The sequence below is a fragment of the Tursiops truncatus genome, chromosome 13 (genome assembly GCF_011762595.2).
Source record: "Tursiops truncatus isolate mTurTru1 chromosome 13, mTurTru1.mat.Y, whole genome shotgun sequence".
NCBI classification, from domain to species: Eukaryota; Metazoa; Chordata; class Mammalia; order Artiodactyla; family Delphinidae; genus Tursiops; species Tursiops truncatus.
Window position 1 is genome coordinate 9,190,099 of NC_047046.1, and position 20,304 is coordinate 9,210,402.

The window sequence follows — 20,304 nt, forward strand, 5'->3', positions numbered from 1 at the left end:
GAAACTAGCAAAGCTAAAAATAATAGTGTTTGGGTGTACATATGTTGTGATAAAAATGTTTGAAAGCAAGAGAATGGTGAACAAAATTCAGCATGGTGGTTACCTTTGGAAGGTGAGGTAGGAGGTTACCATAGGGAGGAGCAAATAGCAGGTGAAAGCCATTGGTAACCGTCCAAGTTTTGGATGTTCATTGACCTGCAGGCACTGTCATAGGCACTGGGGACACAGCCAGGAACAAAACAGACAAAAATCTCTGCTCTCATCATGCTGACCTTCTAGAGGGAGGGACTGAGTGTCAATAAATGTTAGTAAAATATATAGTATGTCAGTTGGTGAGAAAGACTTTGGGGAAAAAATTGAGCAGAGAATTGGGGGAGTCAGGTGAAGGGATTCTTGTTTAATGAACGAATGAGTAGGATTTACCTCAGAGGTCAGCAAGCTTTTTCTGAAAAGGGCCAGAAAGCAATTATCGCAGGTATTGCAGGTCATGTAGTTTCTGTCACAACTACTTAACTGTGGGTGAAAGCAGCCATAGATAGTATGTAAATGAGTAGGCATGGCTTTGTTTCAATAATACTTTATTGACAAAACAGGTAGTGGGCCAGATTTGGCACGTAGTGAAGATAAAATGGGCTGAGGCCTGTCAAATGAAAGCATGACACAAAGTCTCTTCTCAGGAAACAACCACTCTCTCACAGTCCCCCATTTCACAACCTCCTCCCTTCCCCCTCCCCACATTACATAGAGAGCACCTGATGTAAGCCTGGCCCTAGGCAGGGTCTTCTGGGGAAGATTTACAGTGACTAAAATAACAGCACTTTGCCCACTCTGGTCCTGCACCTAGAATACGATTCCAACCACACTGCCAAGCCAGGACTTGGCAGTTCTTCAGCCCCTGCTCATATGTACACACCTCTGTGAAGCCTCTGGGGTTCCCCAGCAAATTTGTCACTCCTTCCTCTGAGGTCCCTCTGAGGTTCAAACTTCCTTCTGTAAGAATAATAGTAGTTGTGGAAATTGCCTCTTGAGAGCATTTGCTCTGTGCAGTGTGCCTTTCACACAGCATCTCACTGTCTCCTGGCATCAATCTTCTGAGGTGTCATTGGCCTCATTTTACAGATGAGGAAACTGAGTCACAGAAGCCACAGGTGGCCAAGTGGGGAATCAGAACAGAAGTTTTTGACCTTGGTCCTGGGCTGTGTTTCTCCTTGAGGACACTTGTTATTCTGCATCATGATGGTCAAAACTTGCCTTTTTGTTCACTGTTGTGGCCTAGGCACCTGGAACGTACCCAGTACGTGTGTGCACGTGTGTGTGTGCGTGCATGTGTGTATTATAAGCTGACTGCTGTACTAGCCTCTAGAGTAGAGGGGCTCACTCTACAAACCGCCCACCTCTACACTCACCCTCCTGTGCCAGGATCACAGTAGAAACTTAAAAACTAGGACAGGATTTAACTGAGTCACTTGGACCCAAGGTTGGGAGAACAAATTTTGGAACTCCTGAGCCACTCACCCTCAATGGCTGGCCCCCGAGCAACTCTCTCTCCATAAGTTCGGTGCCAAAGGCACACACTGATCCCCAAATGAACTGCCACAGGGCCTGTAAAGATGGAACTGCCACAGGGCCTGTAAAGATGGGCCCTGCCCCAGGGCACCTGCAGGTAAGGGGCGATGACTGAGCATCTGAACGTGTGCCATCAATTTTGGGGAAGGGAAAACAGTGTGGTGGCTCCTCAGTAAGTTAAATCTGGAGTTACCCTGTGACCCAACCATTCCATTCCTAGGGACATACCTTAAAGAATTGAAAACAGGTGCTCAAACAAAACTTGTACACAAATGTTTATAGCAGCACTGTTCACAGTAGCCAAATCGTGGGAATAATCCAAATGTCCATTAATGGATGAAAGGGAAAAAACAAAATATGGCATAACCACGAAATGGAATATTATTCGGCCATAAAAAAGAACGAAGTACTGACACATGGTCCAACCTTGATGAACCTCAAAAACATGCTAAGTGAAAGAATCAAGTCACAAAAGGATAGGTGTTATGATTCCAGTGCTGAGATATCCAAAATACACAAATCCGTAGCGACAGAAAGCAGAACAGGGGTTGCCGGGGGCTAGGGAAGGGAGTGGGGAGTGACTGCTTAATGGGGACAGGTTTCCTTTTGGGGTGATGCCAGTGTTCTGGAATTACTGATAATGGTTGCACAGTATTTTGACTATACTACGTATCTCTAAATTGTGCACCTTAAAATGGTTAAAATGGTGAATTTTATGTTATGTATATTTTACCATGATTTTTCTTAATCATACAGAAGGCCAAGGAGGCAGGAACAGGTCTGAGAGGGCAAAGGAAGCCTCTGGGTGTGCTGTCTGAGGCCGGCACGATGGAGTTTGACTTTCTTGTGCAGGCACTCGCCAAGGCTCAACCCAGCTGATCGCAGTGACAACAGGTCCTGACAGCTGCGCTCTCTCCAACGCTGAGTTTGGGAAATTGATTCTTCTCCCAGCACTGTTGATCGATCTGGTTTGCAGAAAGCAGCTCTGGCTGTCACGCCACTCTCAGCAATGGGCGGTTTTCCCTCTTTTTCTCCCTCCAGAACAGAGAGAGGGGACGTCGCCGGCTGCGCCCACGCTGACTGAGGGGAGCCGCCTCCCAGGCATTCCCAGCAAAGCCCTCCTGACAGAAACTTTGCTGCAGAGAAATGAGGCAGAGAAACAAAAGTGAGTGGGGGAAGGACAGGCAGGCTCCCGCTGCTCCACCTGTCTGGGAGGGGGGACCTGGAAAGTCACCCCTGCCCAGGACCCTTTGGGAATCCAGATGCAGGTTGGAGATGGGGATGCAGGTCTGGGTTCAAGCCACACGTCAGCAGCTCAGTGGCCAGCCCTGGGCAGGTCACATCACCTCACTGAGCCTGTTTCCCCATCTAGAAAATGGGGCTAATGGTGGTATATTAGCCAGGGTCCCCCAGAGGAACAACCAGTAGAATTTTTTTTTAATTAAGAGTTGTATTTTGGGACTTCCCTGGTGGTCCAGTGGTTAAGATTCCACGTTCCCAATGCAGGAAACCTGGGTTCAATCTCTGGTCAGGAAACTAGATCCCACATGCCGCAACTAAGAGCCCACGTGCCGCAGCAAAGACCCAACATAGCCAAATAAATAAATATTAAAAAAAAAAAAAGAGTTGTATTTCAAAAACTTAACTCACACGATTGAGGCTGGCCAGTCTGAATTGGTCGAGCCGGCCAGCAGGCTGGAAACTGTCAGGTGGGCGTAAGTGCTGCCATCTTGAGGCAGAATTTCTTCTTCCTCAGTTTTGTTCTTAAGACCTTCAACTGACTGAATGAAGCCCACCTGTGTTATTGCGAATATTTTCCTTTAGTTAACATCAACTGATTGTAGATGTTAACCCCATCTACAGAATGCCTTCACAGCCATACACGTATTCGTGTATGACTGAATAACTGGGTACTATAGCCCAGCCAAATGGACGTATTAACACCGACTGTCACAGGCAGTGTCAACTCCTAGTCTGCCATAAGAATGAAATGAAATGACACCTGTACATGCTTAGCTCAGTGCTCACAGGGAGAAGCACATGTCAGTAAATGTTTGCCTTTACGATTGGTGCAGTGGTGATAAAATATGCATTCTTAGGGCCTTTCTAGGACAATTTTATGATGATTGTTACATTTATCCTTTCTGTCATTCACTTATTTTTTCATTCCACATATTTATGCAGCCACCTACTGTGTGCCAGCCACTGTTCTAGGCAACAGCGGTGAACAAAATGGACAAAACTCTCTGCCCTCCTGGAGTTTACTTTCTAGTGAGGAAAACACAAACAAAAACGATAAATAAGTGGTGTGCTACATGATAAGCATTGTGACGACAGATAAAGCAGAAGAGGACGAGGATAAGATGGGGGCTGAAGTTTTTTGGTTTTTTAATTTATTTATTTTATTTGTTTTTGGCTGCGTTGGGTCTTTGTTGCTGCGCGCAGGCTTTCTCTAGTTGCGGAGAGCGGGGGCTACTCTTTGTTGCGGTGCGGGGGCTTCTCTTGTTGCAGAGGCTTCTCTTGTTGCGGAACACGGGCTCTAGGCGTGCAGGCTTCAGTAGTTGTGGCACACAGCCTCAGCAGTTGTGGCGCACAGGCTTAGTTGCTCCACAGCATGTGGGATCTTCCCGGACCAGGGCTCGAACCCATGTACCCTGCATTGGCAGGAGGATTCTTAACCACTGCGCCACCAGGGAAGTCCCCGGGGGCTGAAGTTTTAAATAGAGTGTTGGAGGAGGCCTCACTGAGAAGGTGAGCAAAGCCGTAAGGAGGTGAGGGAGCCTTGCAGGTATATAGGGACAGAGGGAACAATCAGTGCAAAGGCCCTGAGGTAGGAACGTGCCTGATGTGTGAGGGGAGTGTGGCTGGAATGGAGTGAGCGAGGGGGAGGGGGCAGGATAAGATCAAGGTAAACAGGGCTCCTTCCCTAGAGTCACTGAGCCAGCAAGGTAAGGCTCAGGCTTTGCATAAACCCTCCCCCAGCATAGCTAGGGGTCCCCCTTCTCCGCTGGGATGCTTGCATCACACCCAAGTTAGACCACAGTGGGCTGGGGGGGCTTCCCAAACTCCTGCCACAGAAAAGGGAAAAAAAGTGCCTCTCAAGGGGACAATAATAGTTACCAGTGATACTGAGGGAACTCTGGGTGCTGGGCACCACGTTGAACGTGCTTCACAACACTCTCTGAGGCAGACTCCATCAGAAACCCATTTTATACATGAGGAAATTGAGGCCCAGAGAGGCAAGGTCACTGGCTGCTACAGAACCTTAACTGGGCACCAGCTCTAATGGAGGCCACACAGTCAGCAAAACCGCAGGGCAGCCAAGTGCCTGACTGTCATGTTTAAGGACTCATTAAAAAGACAGAGGTGCAGATTGTACAGGGAGTGGGAGTGGGGACAGGAAGCCAGGATGGGCCGGTCCACACACCAGGTCTTTTCACAGGGGCCTTCAGGAAGTACAGGCCTTCACTTTGGCAGCCAGACTGGGGGAAGCCGAGGAGAAGATCAAGGTCCTACATTCAGGTGTGTATCTGGCACATGTCCCCTGCCCTCGTGCAGCGCCCCAGCCAGTCAGACCAGGAGGCCCAGGGGGAGTGGGAGGGGGCAGCGACACTGAACACAGGGTCAGGGGTTCTAGAATCAGGACGGCAAGAAAGGAGTTTGGGAAGGGAGAGGAAAGACCTACATTACCCAGCAGGGATCAGAGCCCCAGTCCCGGGGGTCGTACTACTGTGGAGAGAGGGTTTGAGATAGAATTCAATCCGGGGTGGCAAATGCAGTGCCTACAGAGGCCGGGCATGCAGCCAAGCTGGCTGGATTAGGATATGCAATAGGGAAGGGTGAGGTGTGGGTCAAACTGGAGAACCCAGGCTGATCTAAAGAGGTGGCCACTGCTGAGCCCCAGCCAGGCACTGCCCAGTATAGCCAGTCCCTTCCATTTTGCTAGAGAAATCAGAAATCTGGAACTTTATGAGAAATCCCTCATTTGTTGTAATATACATGTATCTGTTGACTTCGTTGCCCCTCCCGTCCCCTCACTTCCAGGGCTGGGCCTCAGGGTGGGTGAGCTCATGCACGGACGACCCCACCCAGGTCCTGGAGTGACCTTAAAGGTGTTAGGGGGCTCATACGCCAGGTCCCAGGACAGACTGCCCCCTCCACTTACCTGGGTCCCCTGAGCTTCATAGACTCATAGAGAATCATGTCATCTGCCCTCCCCACCCTGGCTATGCCACAGCCCTCCCTCCAGCTAGAAGCCCTTCTAGGGGCAGGAAACTCGCTGCTTGTCACCAGTTCTGAAAGAAAAATCTTTCCTCACTACTCCAAGCTTCATTCTGCCTTCCGGGCCCCAGAGAAGGGGAGCAGGTTCCACTTCCCTGGGGGTGGAGGGCCTTACTCCGGCACTTTAATTTTTCCCAGCGTTGAAGGCCACGCAGACAGAGCTGCTGGAGCTGCGGCGGAAATACGATGAGGAGGCGGCATCCAAGTAAGTGAATGCCATGCTGAGGTGTGCCTCCTGCCTCTGACCCTCCCAGACACGCCTCCTCCCTCTGACCCTCCCAGACATGCCTCCTCCCTCTGACCTTCACAGACACGCCTCCTCCCTCTGACCCTCCCGCCTCTGACCCTCCCAGACACGCCTCCTCCCTGTGACCCTCCCAGACATGCCTCCTCCCTCTGACCTTCACAGACACACCGCCTCCCTCTGACCTTCACAGACACGCCTCCTCCCTCTGACCCTCACAGACATGCTGCCTCCCTCTGACCTTCCCAGACACGCCTCCTCTCTCTGACCTTCACAGACACGCCTCCTCCCTCTGACCTTCCCAGACACGCCTCCTCCCTTTGACCTTCCGAGACACGCCTCATCCCTCTGACCTTCCCAGACACGCCTTCTATCTCTGACCCTCCCAGACACGCCTCCTCCCTCTGACCCTCCCAGACATGCCTCCTCCCTCTGACCTTCCCAGACACGCCTCCTCCCTCTGACCCTCCCAGACACGCCTCCTCCCTGTGACCCCCCCCCCCCCCACACACACACACACACACGCCTCCTGCCTCTGACCTTCCCAGACACGCCTCCTCCCTCTGACCCTCCCAGACACGCCTCCTTCCTCTGACACTCCCAGACACGCCTCCTCCCTCTGACGGTCCCAGACACGCCTCCTCCCTCTGACCTTCACAGACAGGCCTCCTACCTCTGACCTTCCCAGACACGCCTCCTCCCTTTGACCCTCCGAGACACGCCTCCTCCCTCTGACCCTCCCAGACACGCCTCCTGCCTCTGACCTTCCCAGACACGCCTCCTCCCTCTGACCCTCCCAGACACGCCTCCTCCCTCTGACCTTCCCAGACACGCCGCCTCCCTCTGACCTTCCCAGACATGCCTCCTCCCTCAGACCCTCCCAGACATGCGTCGTCCCTCTGACCCTCCCAGACACGCCTCCTGCCTCTCACACTAGACATGCCTCCTCTTTCTGATATTCTCCCTCGGATTCTACCTGAGACACCCATTTAATTAAGTACTCTCTGCTCCACACTCGCATAGTCTCACAGCTGTTCAGCATTTATTTGTGGTGCCATCCATGTAGCACAAGCTATAAAGGACATTCTGGGTTTCCAGCTAAGCGGACTCTGCTAGTCATGGGCCTCTGCCTTGCCCCAGCCTCCAGGGGCTGTCCCCACTCCCCAGCTTCACAGTCCAACCCTTAGGGCCAAGTGTCATTAACTTAAATTACTCTGGACTCAACATTTCTTCAGGCTTTAAGATATAACTTAATCCACAAACACTTATTTAGCACCTACCGTTTACCCAGTGCTATGCTGGGTCCCTGGAGGAAACACCAGAACATGGGCCTGTCCTCAGTCAAGGAGAGGAGACAGACACTAGCTGATGTACAGGAATAAAGTCTTTCATTCACAGACACTGTTGAGCACTTACTGTATGCCTGACACTGTTGTGGCCACGTGGTAAATGCCATGAAGGGAAAAAACAGGAGCAGCAAGAGAGAATAACATGGAGGGGTGTGTCCTATTATCCAGGTAGTCAGGGAGGACTTCCCTGAGGAGATGACCTTCAGAATGAGATCTCAAAGATGGGAAGGAGATGGCCACATGAAGAATGCTTGGAAAGGTGCTCTGGGCAGTGGGAACAGCTTATGCAAAGAAGGCCTTGAACTGGAACATGCGTGTAGCACATGTGTGGCGTTCAGTCACCAAATGCTCCCTGCAGGCCCCTTGTGGCCCCACCCCTTGCTAGGCAAAGGGGCAGCCGAGGTGGATGAGGCCTGTCCCAATCCTTTAGGCGCTGTCAACCTAAGGGGGTGGTGAGGCAGCAAAATAAATGAGGGTAGTTGAGGGAGGCCTCCTAGGAGAACACTCTGCAGCTGGGTTTAAAGCTCAGGCTCTGTTCTCTTGAGGAAGGCATCTAGGTGGAAGGCATAGCAGAGGCAAAGGCTGGAAGGTGTAGCTCTGTGGCACCTTCAGAGAGTGGACCCCTGGGGGAGATGGGAGGCCAGGCTGCCTGGAAGGGGTCCAGTGCTAAGGCCCCATTTTCATTTCCCCCCAGCCTGGATTCTTTCCCCGCCCCCCCAGCTTGGTTTCTCTCCAGTAGGAAGGATGGAAGGCAGCCTTCTCGAGGCCTCCATTGCAACACCCTTGGGTTGGCAGGGGCTGGGGGGTTTCAGGAATGGCGGGGGCACTGGTGGCTGCCAGAATCCCTTCCTCAGGGCCTCGTCTTTCTGTCTCAGGGCAGATGAAGTCGGCCTGATCATGACCAACCTGGAGAAAGCTAATCAGGTGAGGAGACGTGTGCTGGGGTCTCATTCTCCCCGGGGCGGGGGTCTCGGGCCAGGCGGAGAGGAGGGAGCTGAGCTCAATCAGTATTAATTGAACTACATGCCATGCTGAGTGCTGGGGCTGGGAGCTGTCTGGGACCCAGCCCCTGAGTTCCCAGAGGAAGGAGGGTGGGGTACAGACAGAACACTCAGAAATAGGGTGATGCAGGCAGCAATGGTTGGGGAAGGGGCACCAGACCCAGACTCAGGGGTCAGGGAAGACATCCCACAGGAAGGGTCGTGGAGCTGAGACCTGACAAGTTAACTTGAGACTGTAGAGGGATGGATTCCAGGCACGGGACGGCCCTGGTAAAGGCCAGGAAGCAGCCTGCAGAGCATGACGAGTGCCCTTCCCCGTGGGAGGAAGGCAGAGCAGTGACCAGAGATCCCAGGCCCATCCCCAGGCTAAGCTGGGACATGGGTCTCTCTCAACCAGACTGAGTGAGGAGCTATGTTCCATAGAGCCGAGGGCGGTGACGAGGGACAAGCCCGGGGCTGCTTCTCTCCCTCCATCCCCACCTGGGGTCTCCACCAACCTCCTCACTCGATCACCAGGCAGGCACTGTGTGGGCCCTAACCTTCCCTGGGGGCCCCATATCCTAGTCCCAGCCCGGGTCCTTGTAAGTCCTTCAGCCTCTCCGAGTCTCAGTTTTCACATTTATAAATGGGGTTCCCGCGTCCTGCCTTCCTCTGGCTTCAGATGTGTTGCCATCTGCAGGACAAAGTTGGGCAGGACTTTGAAAGGAGGTAAGATGTGGCCATAAGGGTCTGGTCTGGAGTCCTGCGGGCCTACTGTATCTCTCCCCGGTCCCCTGCAACACCAGCAGCCAGGGGCATGGCCAGGAGGGGTCAGCAGTGTGACAGGGCAAGTGGTCATTTCCCTGGGGGTGGTTGAGGGAGGCTTCCTAGGAGGACACTTTGCAGCTGGGTTCTAAAGCCCAGGCGCTGTTCTCTTGAGGAATGGCATTCCAGGCAGAGGGCACAGCAGAGGCAAAGGCCCGGATGCCTGGCTGTGCCAGCCTAAGGACAGGGTGCTCCCTCCTGCAGAGGAAGGTTGGAAAAAATAACGTGTTTTAGGTTAATTTTTTGAATAGGTAATCCATTTACTTAGTTCAAAACTGAAAAAGGCACATTAGGGCATAGCCAGGAAACTCCATCTCCCCTCCCTGAACTTGCCCCCAGTTCCCCTCTCCCTAGCAACCTCTGTTACAGTGTCTGGGGTCTCCTCCCAGAGATCCCTTCACAAGCCCATGAATATCTACTTTTACCCCTTTCTAAAACAAAAATGAGGGACTTCCCTGGCAGTCCAGTGGTTAAGACTCCATGCTTCCAATGCAGAGGGCCCAGGTTCAATCCCTGGTTGGGGAACTAAGATCCCACATGCCGTGTGACCAAAAATAAATAAAAGAAAGAAGTCATCACAACCTTGGTATGCATATCCTTAAGAGAATAATTAGCAACTTTAAAAAAATAATAATTATTAATACTACGTACACCCTCCTGAACCTTACTTTTTCGTGTATGTGTCTTAGAGCTTGTTCCGTATCTGTATATAAAGCAGTTCCTTCCGCTTCACAGCTGCGTCGTGTTGCACTACATGGACGCACCATCGTCTAACCCAGGGGAAGGCAAACTTTCTATAAAGGACCAGAGAGTAAATATTTTCGGCCTTGCAAGTCACTGTCACAACTATTCAGCTTTGCAGTGGTAGAGTGAAGCATAGACGATACGGAAACGAATGGGCATGGCTGTGTTCCAGTAAAACTTTATTTACATAAACAGGCAGCAGGTTGCAGTTTGCCAACCTCTGGTCTAACTCATACCCTATTGATGAACGTTTATGGTATTTCCAGTATTTTACCATCATCCTCCATACTGCAGTGAATAACCTTGTACAGATACCATTTCATACATACCCAAGCCACTGTATAGGGCAAATTCCTAGAAGTGGAACCGTTGGGTGAAAGAGCTGTGCATTTATAATTTGGCAAATGTGACCAAACTGCCTTCCATGGGGTTGTGCCAGTACACACTCCCTCCAGCAAGGTCTGAGAGGGCCCGTTTCCCAATAGCCTCGCCAGCACTGTGTGTCGTCAGACTTTTGGATCTCTGCCAATCAAGTGGGCTTAAGAAGAGCGTTCTTAGAGTAGTTTGAATAGGAAGCATTTTTAATACTGTTTATTTTTTCCTGAGTATAAAACTAAAACCTGCTCATTGTAGAGTACTGAGAAAAAAGTAAATGTCATCATCTTAGTCTTTAATATCTGTATTTATTAATACTATCCTAAATGTGAACAAGAGGATTCTGGAGCAGAGCAGATCATTATTACTTGTATAGTAAAAACCATGCCAGTTTGCCCCAGTTCTTCCCCTGGGGTGACAAGACGAGAACCAGATATCCTCCTACATGCACCAGAGTTTGTGCTGTAGGCAAGGAACCACCCAAATATGAATCTGGGTGGTTGTATAGTATAGTAGAGGGACCTTCTGAGAAAGGGAGAGAAATCTACTCCCAAGTATCATGATGAACAGAAGGGCAAGGATCCTGGGTTTCTTGCATTTGGAATATAAATACTTCTCTCCAGGGGAAGATAAGACTAGTAGCTTTAAACCCAGCTTTACAACCCAGGGGGTGTCTCCACGGTCTGGGTCTCATCCCCCCTTGAAATGTCAACAGACATCTCCCAGGAGGTGAATCTTTCTGGAGTTATCACTAGCTAATCAGTCATGTATTAACTCCAAGGCTTGTCTTTTAGCCCAGATCCCAAGTTTCAGTCACATTTGCTCAGTATGCCCTTTGTGGAAACATAAAAATGTTTTCTCTACAACCCCACATGCCCAAAACCTTTCCCAAAACAAAACTGACTCCTAACTCAAACCATTCCTGGAACAAGGCAGGATACTAATAAACAAATCAGTTAAAACGTAAATCAATGAAATGTGCGCGCGGAAGTGTGTGGATCTCTGTGCGCGTATAGTGGGCACAGCATCCTGATTGCTAAGGTCAGTGTGTAAGTTAAACTTAATTGCTATGACCTGCATCACCAGCTGGAGGTCAAGACACAACTGCAACTCTTTTAATTTTCCATAGTTCAAGATCCCATACACCCTGTTGTTGTTAATAAAGTAAACCAGTTATTGACACATTTGTATGTGTCAGGCATCAAGATGAGATACCTAATGAGTTGTATTTTACCAAATTACTTACTTGCAGAACAACCCTATGAGATAGTTGCTCTTATGACGCCCATTTTACAGACAGGGAAACTGAGGCCAAGGATATGAAGTTTCTTGCCCAAGGTCATACAACCAGAAAGAGAGACAAAGTACAGATTTCTCTCCAGGCCACAAGTCTACATTGTTAACATTTGGATGCTTCCTTCCAAGCTTTTTCTTAGAAATTTTTGAAGAGTTAAGATTCAGTTTAGTAAACTGTGGCATTCTGATTTTAGATGTATTTCAACACTCCTCTACAGTTTCATTGCCCCCATTTCACAAAAGGAAAACTAAGACTCAGAGAGGGGAAGTAACTTGCCCAGGGGCCTGCAACAGCTTGTGAGCCACCTCTGCAGACACCATATGGCACAGGAGCTGGGGACAAACTCTGGCCTTTTGACTAGCCAGGCCTGAAGTTTACTTGGCAGACAGAAGTGGCCTGGGAACGTGTGAAAAATTGCCAGTTCCATCAAGACAGCATCTCCCTTCCTGCCCTAGTGAAGAGGGAATGTTCTAGCTCCTCTTGGATACACACCAGGGAAACCAAGAGCCAACTCAAGGGTCCAGGACCCAGAAAGGAGGACCCCAGGCCCTCAGACCTGCCTTCCCAGCTGCTGCCTGAGACGGTGCAGGGAAGCAGTGGAGGGCCAGGGTGGGATCCAGGGTGGCCCCGCTCACCTCTTAACCACACTTGCCCCATTTTCCTTCCCAGCGAGCCGAGGCTGCCCAGCGGGAGGTGGAAAGTCTTCGGGAACAACTTGCCTCCGTCAACAGCTCCATCCGCCTGGCCTGCTGCTCTCCTCAGGGACCCAGTGGGGTAAGGATGGTGGAGGAGCCACGGGGAAAGGTTGGGAAAGGCCAGGTTTGTGGGTTTGAATATGTGGGTGGACCCTGCGCATTTGTGTGAAATTGTGCACATGAATGGGTGTGGGTCTCTGTGTGCATACTGTGGGCATAGCATTTTAATTGTCAAGGTCAGTGTGTAGTTAAACATAATCACTGTGACTTGCTTCACCAGCTGAGGGTCAAAAACAGCACAGCTCTTTTAACTTTTCAAGCTCAAGCGTCCACATACCTTGATTCCATATACTTTGGAATTTAGTCAGGCCAAAGAGGATCATTTTAGTTGCCAGATGCCCAGCAGGAGTGGGTAGGAGGGTGAGTTTGATCAAGAGAGCAGTCGTGCAGTTTTGGTGGCTGCCACCAGGTGTTGCTGTTGACCACTGGTCTCACACTGCTTGGAAGATGTGCGGGGACCGCTACAGGGATGCCCCACTGGTTCTCAGTCCCTCCCAGACAGCAGTGGAGCTGCTTACCAAGAGCTGAGGTTGACACTCATATCAGCCAAGGGTTCCTAAAATGTATCAGGGTGATTCTAATGAGGTTTCCCAACCAGCCACATGTTACAAAGAACCAATCTTTAGTCATCAACCCTGAGGTTCCTGTGTTAAGCCAGTTAGTCAGTACATCTTTCTCATTCCTCCAGGTTGGTGCCCCTTTGGGTCCTGGGGACATTTCCTGCCAAGGGATTTTTTTTTTTTTTTTTTGCGGTATGCGGGCCTCTCACTGTTGTGGCCTCTTCTGTTGCGGAGCACAGGCTCCAGACGTGCAGGCTCAGCGGCCATGGCTCACGGGCCCAGCCGCTCCGCGGCATGTGGGATCCTCCCGGACCGGGGCACGAACCCGTGTCCCCTGCATCGGCAGGCGGACTCTCAACCACTGTGCCACCAGGGAAGCCCCTGCCAAGGGATTTTAATCAGGCCCACCCCAACCTACCCTTCTGTCATGTAATAAGAGTCTTCATTGTTCCTCTCCCAGAAAGCCTGGCTTCCTTATGTAAATTGGTCCACCTTCTTTCCAGATTTCTTTCCAGATATCAAGGAATGAAATTCATGATTGCTTACATAATAACAGGTCTGCTCCAGGGTGATTTGCAGCCTCCATTCATGAACCTGAAGTGGCTGGCATAATTTTCATTTCACCTGACACCCTGATACATAGACCTGTGTCTGTATCTGTCTTTCTGTTTAAATATTGGAATGAGTCTCTCTGAACGTGTTTTACTGTGTATGTGTGTCTGTTTGTGACCTTTGGGCAAATAACTGTATCCTTAACCTAACTGTGCCTCAGTTTCCTCATCTGTATAAATAGGACCTGCCTTATAGGGTTATTAAGAGGATTACATGGTGCTTGGTTTATAGTCTATGCTCAGTAAATATTTAACGCAGTGTTACTATTACTAGTGTGTTTGGGGTATGTCCAGGGTGTTTTTGCCCACGTGAGCATGTGGCCTCTGAGCACATACACGTCTGTGTGTGTGATGGTGACACGTCTCCTTGGTGCCTATGCATTTCCGTGCGTGTGCTTCTCAGCATGAGTATCCCCACAGGTACATGTGTCAGTGTGTGTCCATAGGTGTGTGCACCTGTGCCCGTGTCCCAGGAGGCAGTGTGTATGTATCAACGTGCCTGATGTCTGCACGACATAGAGAATGAACACAAGAAAGACTGAGAGCGAGCGCGCTCATGAGGATGCCTCAGAGAGAATTTGCCAGTGGTTCTTAATTAACCCCCATGGAAGCCAGCAAATGCCTGTGCTAATCAGCCATGAGGAACTTCGCTGGGTTGGGCCGGGGGGTGAGCTTTTCTGAGCACAACAGTGGCGCTCGATGCTAATTAATTTAATGTGTTAATGGCATCCGCTTCCTGTTTTAATTGGCATTTAGCTCCATAGAAGAATAACTGGGGTTGGTAGTGGTCAGTTGTTCTTTGTTGTTTTTTCTTCGTAATGCTGCTGAGATTCATTTGTAACTGAGCTCAAGGGCAGCCTGACTTCACGTCCCGTCAAAGAGAAACCTCTTCATCTTCAACCAGGACAAAGGGGCCATTTCCTAAAACCCGGAGAAGCTGTGGGGCTTGGGGATGGTGGCAAATTAGGATGAGGAAGGAATCACCCTAACGTGTCTCATGGCTGCAAGGTCTCAGGTCTAATCCTGTGGGTCTGTTGCTGCCGGGAGTGGGACCTGGGCCCGATTTAGAAACCCAAACCTTTGCTGTTCTCTCAGCCAGGAACATCCTATAACTACCACTTCCTCACCCAACTGACTAGTTCTTTTTTGTTCCTTTTTTTCTTTTTTTAAAAAATATTTATTTATTTTGGTTTTGGCTGTGTCAGGTCTTAGTTGCGGCATGTGGGATCTTTCATTGTGGTGTGCGGGCTCTTCGTTCTCTCTAGTTGTGGCACGCGGGCTCCAGAGAGCGTGGGCTCTGTAGTTGGCGGCACACGGGCTCTTTTTGTTCCTTTTTAATAAATGTGTTATTGAAGTATAACATCCACAAGGGAAAACGTGCATGTCATAAGTGTACAACATTTGGAATTTTTCAAAGTGAACACAGCCCATAACCAGCATCCAGATCAACAATAAAACATTCTAGGGACTTCCCTGGTGGCACAGTGGTTAAGAATCCGCCTGCCAATGCAGGGAACACGGGTTCAAGCCCTGGTCCGGGAAGATCCCACATGCCGCAGAGCAACTAAGCCTGTGCGCCACAACTACTGAGCCTGTGCTCTAGAGCCCTTGAGCCACAACTACTGAGCCCGTGTGCCACAACTACTGAAGCCTGTGCGCCTAGAGCCTGTGCTCCACAAGAGAAGCCACCACAATGAGAAGCCCGCGCACCGCAACAAAGTAGCCCCCACTCACCGCAACTACAGAAAGCCCGCGTGCAGCAATGAAGACCCAACGCAGCCATAAATAAATGAATGAATGAATAAATAAATATTAAAAAAAAAAACAATAAAACATTCTAGCACCCAGAAGCCTCCCTCATGACCCCATCCAGGTGCCGCTCCCCCTGACTTCTAACAGCACAGATGGGTTTTGCCTGTTTTGATATCTGATCTTAATAGAATCACGCGTACACTTTGGTGTCTGGCTTCTTTGGCTCTATGATATATCTGGCAGAGTCATCATACTGTGTTGCAAGTAAATGTAGATTATTCGTTTTTGTTGCTGTCTAGTATTCTGTTGTGTGAGTATTTCACAGTCTGTCCACTTTCTGGTGGGTAGGCCTCTGGGGGGTTTCAGGTTTGGAGCTATTACAGAGAGGGCTGCTGTGAACGTTCACATCCTGTGTCTTGGTGCACAAGTGCCCACATTTCTCCTGCATATATTCCACCAGGACTTAGGGCACCGAATTTTCACCTTTAGCAGAGGCTGCCAAGCAACTTTCCAAATCACTAACTTGTTCTTGAACTTCATCACAGTTTAGACATACCTTCCTCCAAAATACTTTCTCTGACCACTCTTTCTCCCTCCTTATTTCTTTTCAAGAAGAGAGGGAAAGACATCCAGGCAGGTGGGACCAGCCTGAGCAAAGGCTTAGAAGTGGTAAGGGGAAAGCCACAGGCCTGTAAGAGGGGCTGAGTCACCCCAGGGAGCACAGCAGCCCTGCAGCCCCCTGCCCCACACCTCCCGGCCCCTCCAAGCCCCTGTTTGTGCCCAGGATAAGGTGAACTTCGCTCTGTGCTCGGGCCCTCGGCTTGAGGCTGCCCTGGCCTCCAAGGATCGGGAGATCCTGCGGCTGCTGAAGGATGTGCGGCACCTCCAGAACTCTCTGCAGGAGCTGGAGGAGACCTCCGCCAACCAGATTGCAGACCTAGAGCGGCAGCTCATGGCCAAGTCAGAGGCCATCGAAGTAGGTCTTGGGGAGGAGGTGGGCAGATGCGAGATGGGCGGGGAGTCCCCAGGCAGAAGGACGTGGACCAGCCTCACCATCTTTGTTCTTCTAGAAGCTGGAAGAGAAGCTTCAGGCACAGTCTGACTATGAAGAAATTAAAACAGAGCTGAGGTACTGTGTGGGGCGCGGCTGCCTGGGAAGATAGCAAGGGGCCCTCGGCAAAGTTCACCATCTTCCTCCCTCCCTCCAGACCCCGCTTTGTGTTACCCTTGTCAACTCTCCACTGGCACCTTGGGTGTCATGCCCGGACCTTTGTCATCAAGAGCTGCCTGTGGGAAAACATAGCCTTGCTGGTGCTGTAACTGGGCAGGGGGATGATGCCTTAATCAGATGAGCTCAAGCCACACTCCTCCAGGTGACAGCAGACCAGTTCACAAGCCCACTATTTAAGGCCTGTTGTCCATTGAGTCCCGTGTTACATGGGGTCCTGGGGGCTGGGGTCCTTGCTGTCAATCAGGGAAGATAGCAGGTCGTAGTGCCTCTCCCCCGGCCTGGGGAACTGGCTGGCCTCACACTCTCTCCACTTTCTCTGGCAGCATCCTCAAAGCCATGAAGCTGGCCTCCAACACCTGCAGCCTCCCCCAGGTGAGTGTCCCCGCCACTTTCCCCACAGGGCAGGCTGCCCCTGAGAGCCTTGTACCAGCCATGCCCTCTCAGCCCTGCTTCTTGTCTCCTCAGGGCATGGCAAAGCCCGAAGACTCCCTGCTCATGGCAAAGGAGGCATTCTTCCCTGCGCAGAAATTCCTTCTAGAAAAGCCTGGTCTTTTGGCCAGCCCTGGTAGGGGAGGAGGGGTGCTCTTGGGACTGAGGGGCTGGGGTGGGAGCTGCCCGCGGGTCTCTGGCCTCCTCCATGCCCTCAGACCACTGCCTTCCACATGGGCCGGAGGATGATGGATAAAAGGCGGGCATGTTGATAGAGCGCCTCCTGGGTGCCAGGGGCTGAGCTGGGCGCCATCCACAGCTAAGCCAGCAGGCAGCTGTCCCACAGGGTGCCACCCACATCCACGCCCACACTCAGGGACACACAGCTCACTCAGGCCCTCCTGAGGTCCCCCGAAGGGCTTGCTCATGCCCTAGCCTTCGAGAGCAGTAGAAGAGGTCACGGGACAAGGAGGGCATTCACACTGCACCCCCTACAGCAGACCCCTGGGCACGGCCTGCAGACACGCCTGTCTCCCCTACATCGCCCCTTCTCCTCACACAGTGGCTTCATGACCTTTCAGCCATGTGGCCCCAGCCGACACTTTCTGTGTGCTGCCTCCATTTCCTCATCTGTGAGGTGGGGGCAGTAATGGGCCCTGTGCGGGTGGAGTAAGTTAGCAGCATGGGAAATACAAACGCATAGACAAGGGGTGCAGGGTGAGCACCCAGGAAGTGGGCTGTCCTGCTCTGGGATGGGGGTTAATCCTCCCAGGGCAAGGTGTTGGGCCCATAGCGAGTGCTCAGTTGATGTGCTTGATGGTGGGAGGGGGGCTCCCCAGAACTAGCATTTGGCCCGAGCCTTGAAGGATGGGGATCAGAGAAGGGGGCAGGGAGTGTGTGTGGCAGAAACAGCCAGTGTTGGCGCCTCGCGCTGCCAGACGCCTATAGCACTTGTCCCCACTCCCTCCTGCCCTGTGCCCCCTTCCTCTCCCTCCAAATTTCTGTCTCTTTGTATGTGTTTCTCTGTCTCCCTCTTTCTATCTCTTTGTCCTTCGTTGCTTTCTGTCTTTCACTGTCTCTGTCTGCCTGTCTCTGTCTCTCCACCTCTGCCTGTCTCTGTCTCTCCCCTGTTATTTCTGTTTTCCTATCTCTGTCTCTCTGTGATTTCTCTCCCTGTCTCTGTCTCTCCCCATCACTATCCACCTCTCTGTCTTTCTCTGTCTCTCCTCTCTTCCTCTGTCTGTCTGCCTTGGTGTTCTAGAGGAAGACCCTTCAGAGGATGTTGCCATCAAGGATTCTCTGGGCACGGAGCAGTCCTACCCATCCCCTCCACAGCTCCCACCGCCACCAGGGCCCGAAGACCCCCTGTCCCCCAGCCCAGGGCAGCCCTTGCTGGGCCCTGGCCTCGGCCCTGATGGCCCTCGGACTTTCTCACTGTCCCCCTTCCCCAGCCTGGCTTCAGGGGAGAGACTGGCAGGGGACACGCTGCTGTCCAAGCACATGATGCCCCCGGCTGCCTTCAAGGGGGAGGCGGGAGGCCTGCTGGTGTTCCCCCCGGCCTTCTATGGCGCCAAGCCGCCCACAGCCCCTGCCACCCCAGCCCCTGGCCCTGAGCCGCCCGGGGGCCCTGAGCCAGCAGAGGGCAGTGGTGGCGGCGTGGCCACAGCGGGAGCCGGGGCAGAGGAGGAGCAGCTGGACACGGCGGAGATCGCATTCCAGGTGAAGGAGCAGTTGCTCAAACACAACATCGGGCAGCGGGTGTTTGGCCACTACGTGTTGGGCCTGTCCCAGGGCTCGGTCAGCGAGATCCTGGCCCGGCCCAAGCCCTGGCGCAAGCTCACGGTGAAGGGCAAGGAGCCCTTCATCAAGATGAAGCAGTTCCTGTCAGACGAGCAGAATGTGCTGGCTCTGAGGACCATCCAGGTGCGGCAAAGAGGTAAGTGCCGGCCGAGGGCCCATCTGTGACGCACAGGCTCAGACCTGGTCTCCACGACCCAGCCCAGGGCACGGGGCTGGCTGGGGTCTGAGAGCACAGCTCGGGGTTCAGAGCCTTGGGTCTGCCACCTCACAGCCGTGTGACTCAGGGCAAGTGACTCTGCCTTTCTGTGCCTCAGTTTCCCCCTCTGGCCGCTGTGATGCCGTTCAGGCTGATAACGTGGGAGAAGTCTGGGCCCCAGGGGCTGCCTTGGCAGATACCCGCTGAGCACCGCCAAGCCTCAGTTTACCCATCTGTACGACAGCCTGGGTGACTGCCAACCTTGCCAGACTCAGTTTTTAGGGTAATCCGTGTGAAGGGCCCAAGTTCTGACCTCACAAGCACCTGAGTTTGTGTCCAGCTCTGCATTCATCTACTGAGTGACCTCAGGCAATCCACTTTAGCTGCTCTGTGCCTCAGTTTCCCCATCTGTCAGCCTCATGGCGGGGGTTAAATGAGCATAAAGCATGTAGTAAGTTCTTGAGAACTGTTAGCTTTGATGGTGGCTGCCGTCAGTGGGTTTTGTTGTTGTTGTTATTATTTCAAGCTAGAATCACTTGTAGGTCCACAGTTTGTCACACAGACTAGCAAAGTGATGGTCCTGCCACACATACTCACGGTCTGGCCCTCAGAGGAGGGCACCAGGCTGTCACCCTGCCCAGCTCCAGGGACTGATCCCCAACATGCAGGTCCCCACAGCAGATGCCTCCTTTCCTCCCCCAGGCAGTATCACCCCGAGAATCCGCACACCAGAGACCGGCTCGGATGACGCCATCAAGAGCATCCTGGAGCAGGCCAAGAAGGAGATCGAGTCGCAGAAGGGGGGTGAGTGTGACCCCACAGCAGCCAAGGCCCGAGGCCTCCAGGGCCTGCTCTGAGCAGGAGGCAAGGCCTTGTCCACCTTCATCCACTCCAGAGGGGATTCCAAGCAGGTCAGAACCTCTTTGCCTCTTTCCAGACCTGCAGCCAAGTGAGGTCTAGGCCTGGAAAGTGCCAGGTCCTATCCGGTAGGGAGCTACAAGCCACGTGTGGTTATATCCATTTAAATTAACTAAAATTAAGTGAAATTAAAACCTCAGTTCTTCAGCCGCAGTAGCCACGTCGCACAGGTGACGAGTGGCGGCCATGTTGGGCAGCACGCCCACAGAACGTTGCCCTCACTGCGGAGTTCTGTTGGCATTCCTGGTCTGGGTTGTCCAAATGTCCTCAACTTTCAGGAGGCACAGTGACCAGTATTCACACAGGAGCTTGTCAAGCACAGAGGCCTGAGCCTCACCCCCGATCATCGGTCTCACCTTCCTTCCTGCACCTTACTTTCTAGTTCCCAGTG

General features: G+C 52.0%; 1 protein-coding gene across 1 annotated transcript in view; it reads left to right on the top strand.

Moving 5' to 3' along the window:
• CUX2 (cut like homeobox 2) overlaps window positions 1–20,304 on the top strand; it is a 195,001-nt gene that overhangs the window by 155,754 nt on the left and 18,943 nt on the right. Inside the window, exons 6-16 of the mRNA XM_019950538.3 lie at window positions 2,608–2,731; window positions 5,009–5,088; window positions 5,986–6,052; window positions 8,316–8,364; window positions 12,331–12,435; window positions 16,124–16,315; window positions 16,410–16,468; window positions 16,894–16,942; window positions 17,036–17,135; window positions 18,261–18,935; window positions 19,698–19,799. Coding sequence (XP_019806097.1) covers window positions 2,608–2,731; window positions 5,009–5,088; window positions 5,986–6,052; window positions 8,316–8,364; window positions 12,331–12,435; window positions 16,124–16,315; window positions 16,410–16,468; window positions 16,894–16,942; window positions 17,036–17,135; window positions 18,261–18,935; window positions 19,698–19,799 — 1,602 coding nt within the window. The remainder of the gene's footprint in view (window positions 1–2,607; window positions 2,732–5,008; window positions 5,089–5,985; window positions 6,053–8,315; window positions 8,365–12,330; window positions 12,436–16,123; window positions 16,316–16,409; window positions 16,469–16,893; window positions 16,943–17,035; window positions 17,136–18,260; window positions 18,936–19,697; window positions 19,800–20,304) is intronic.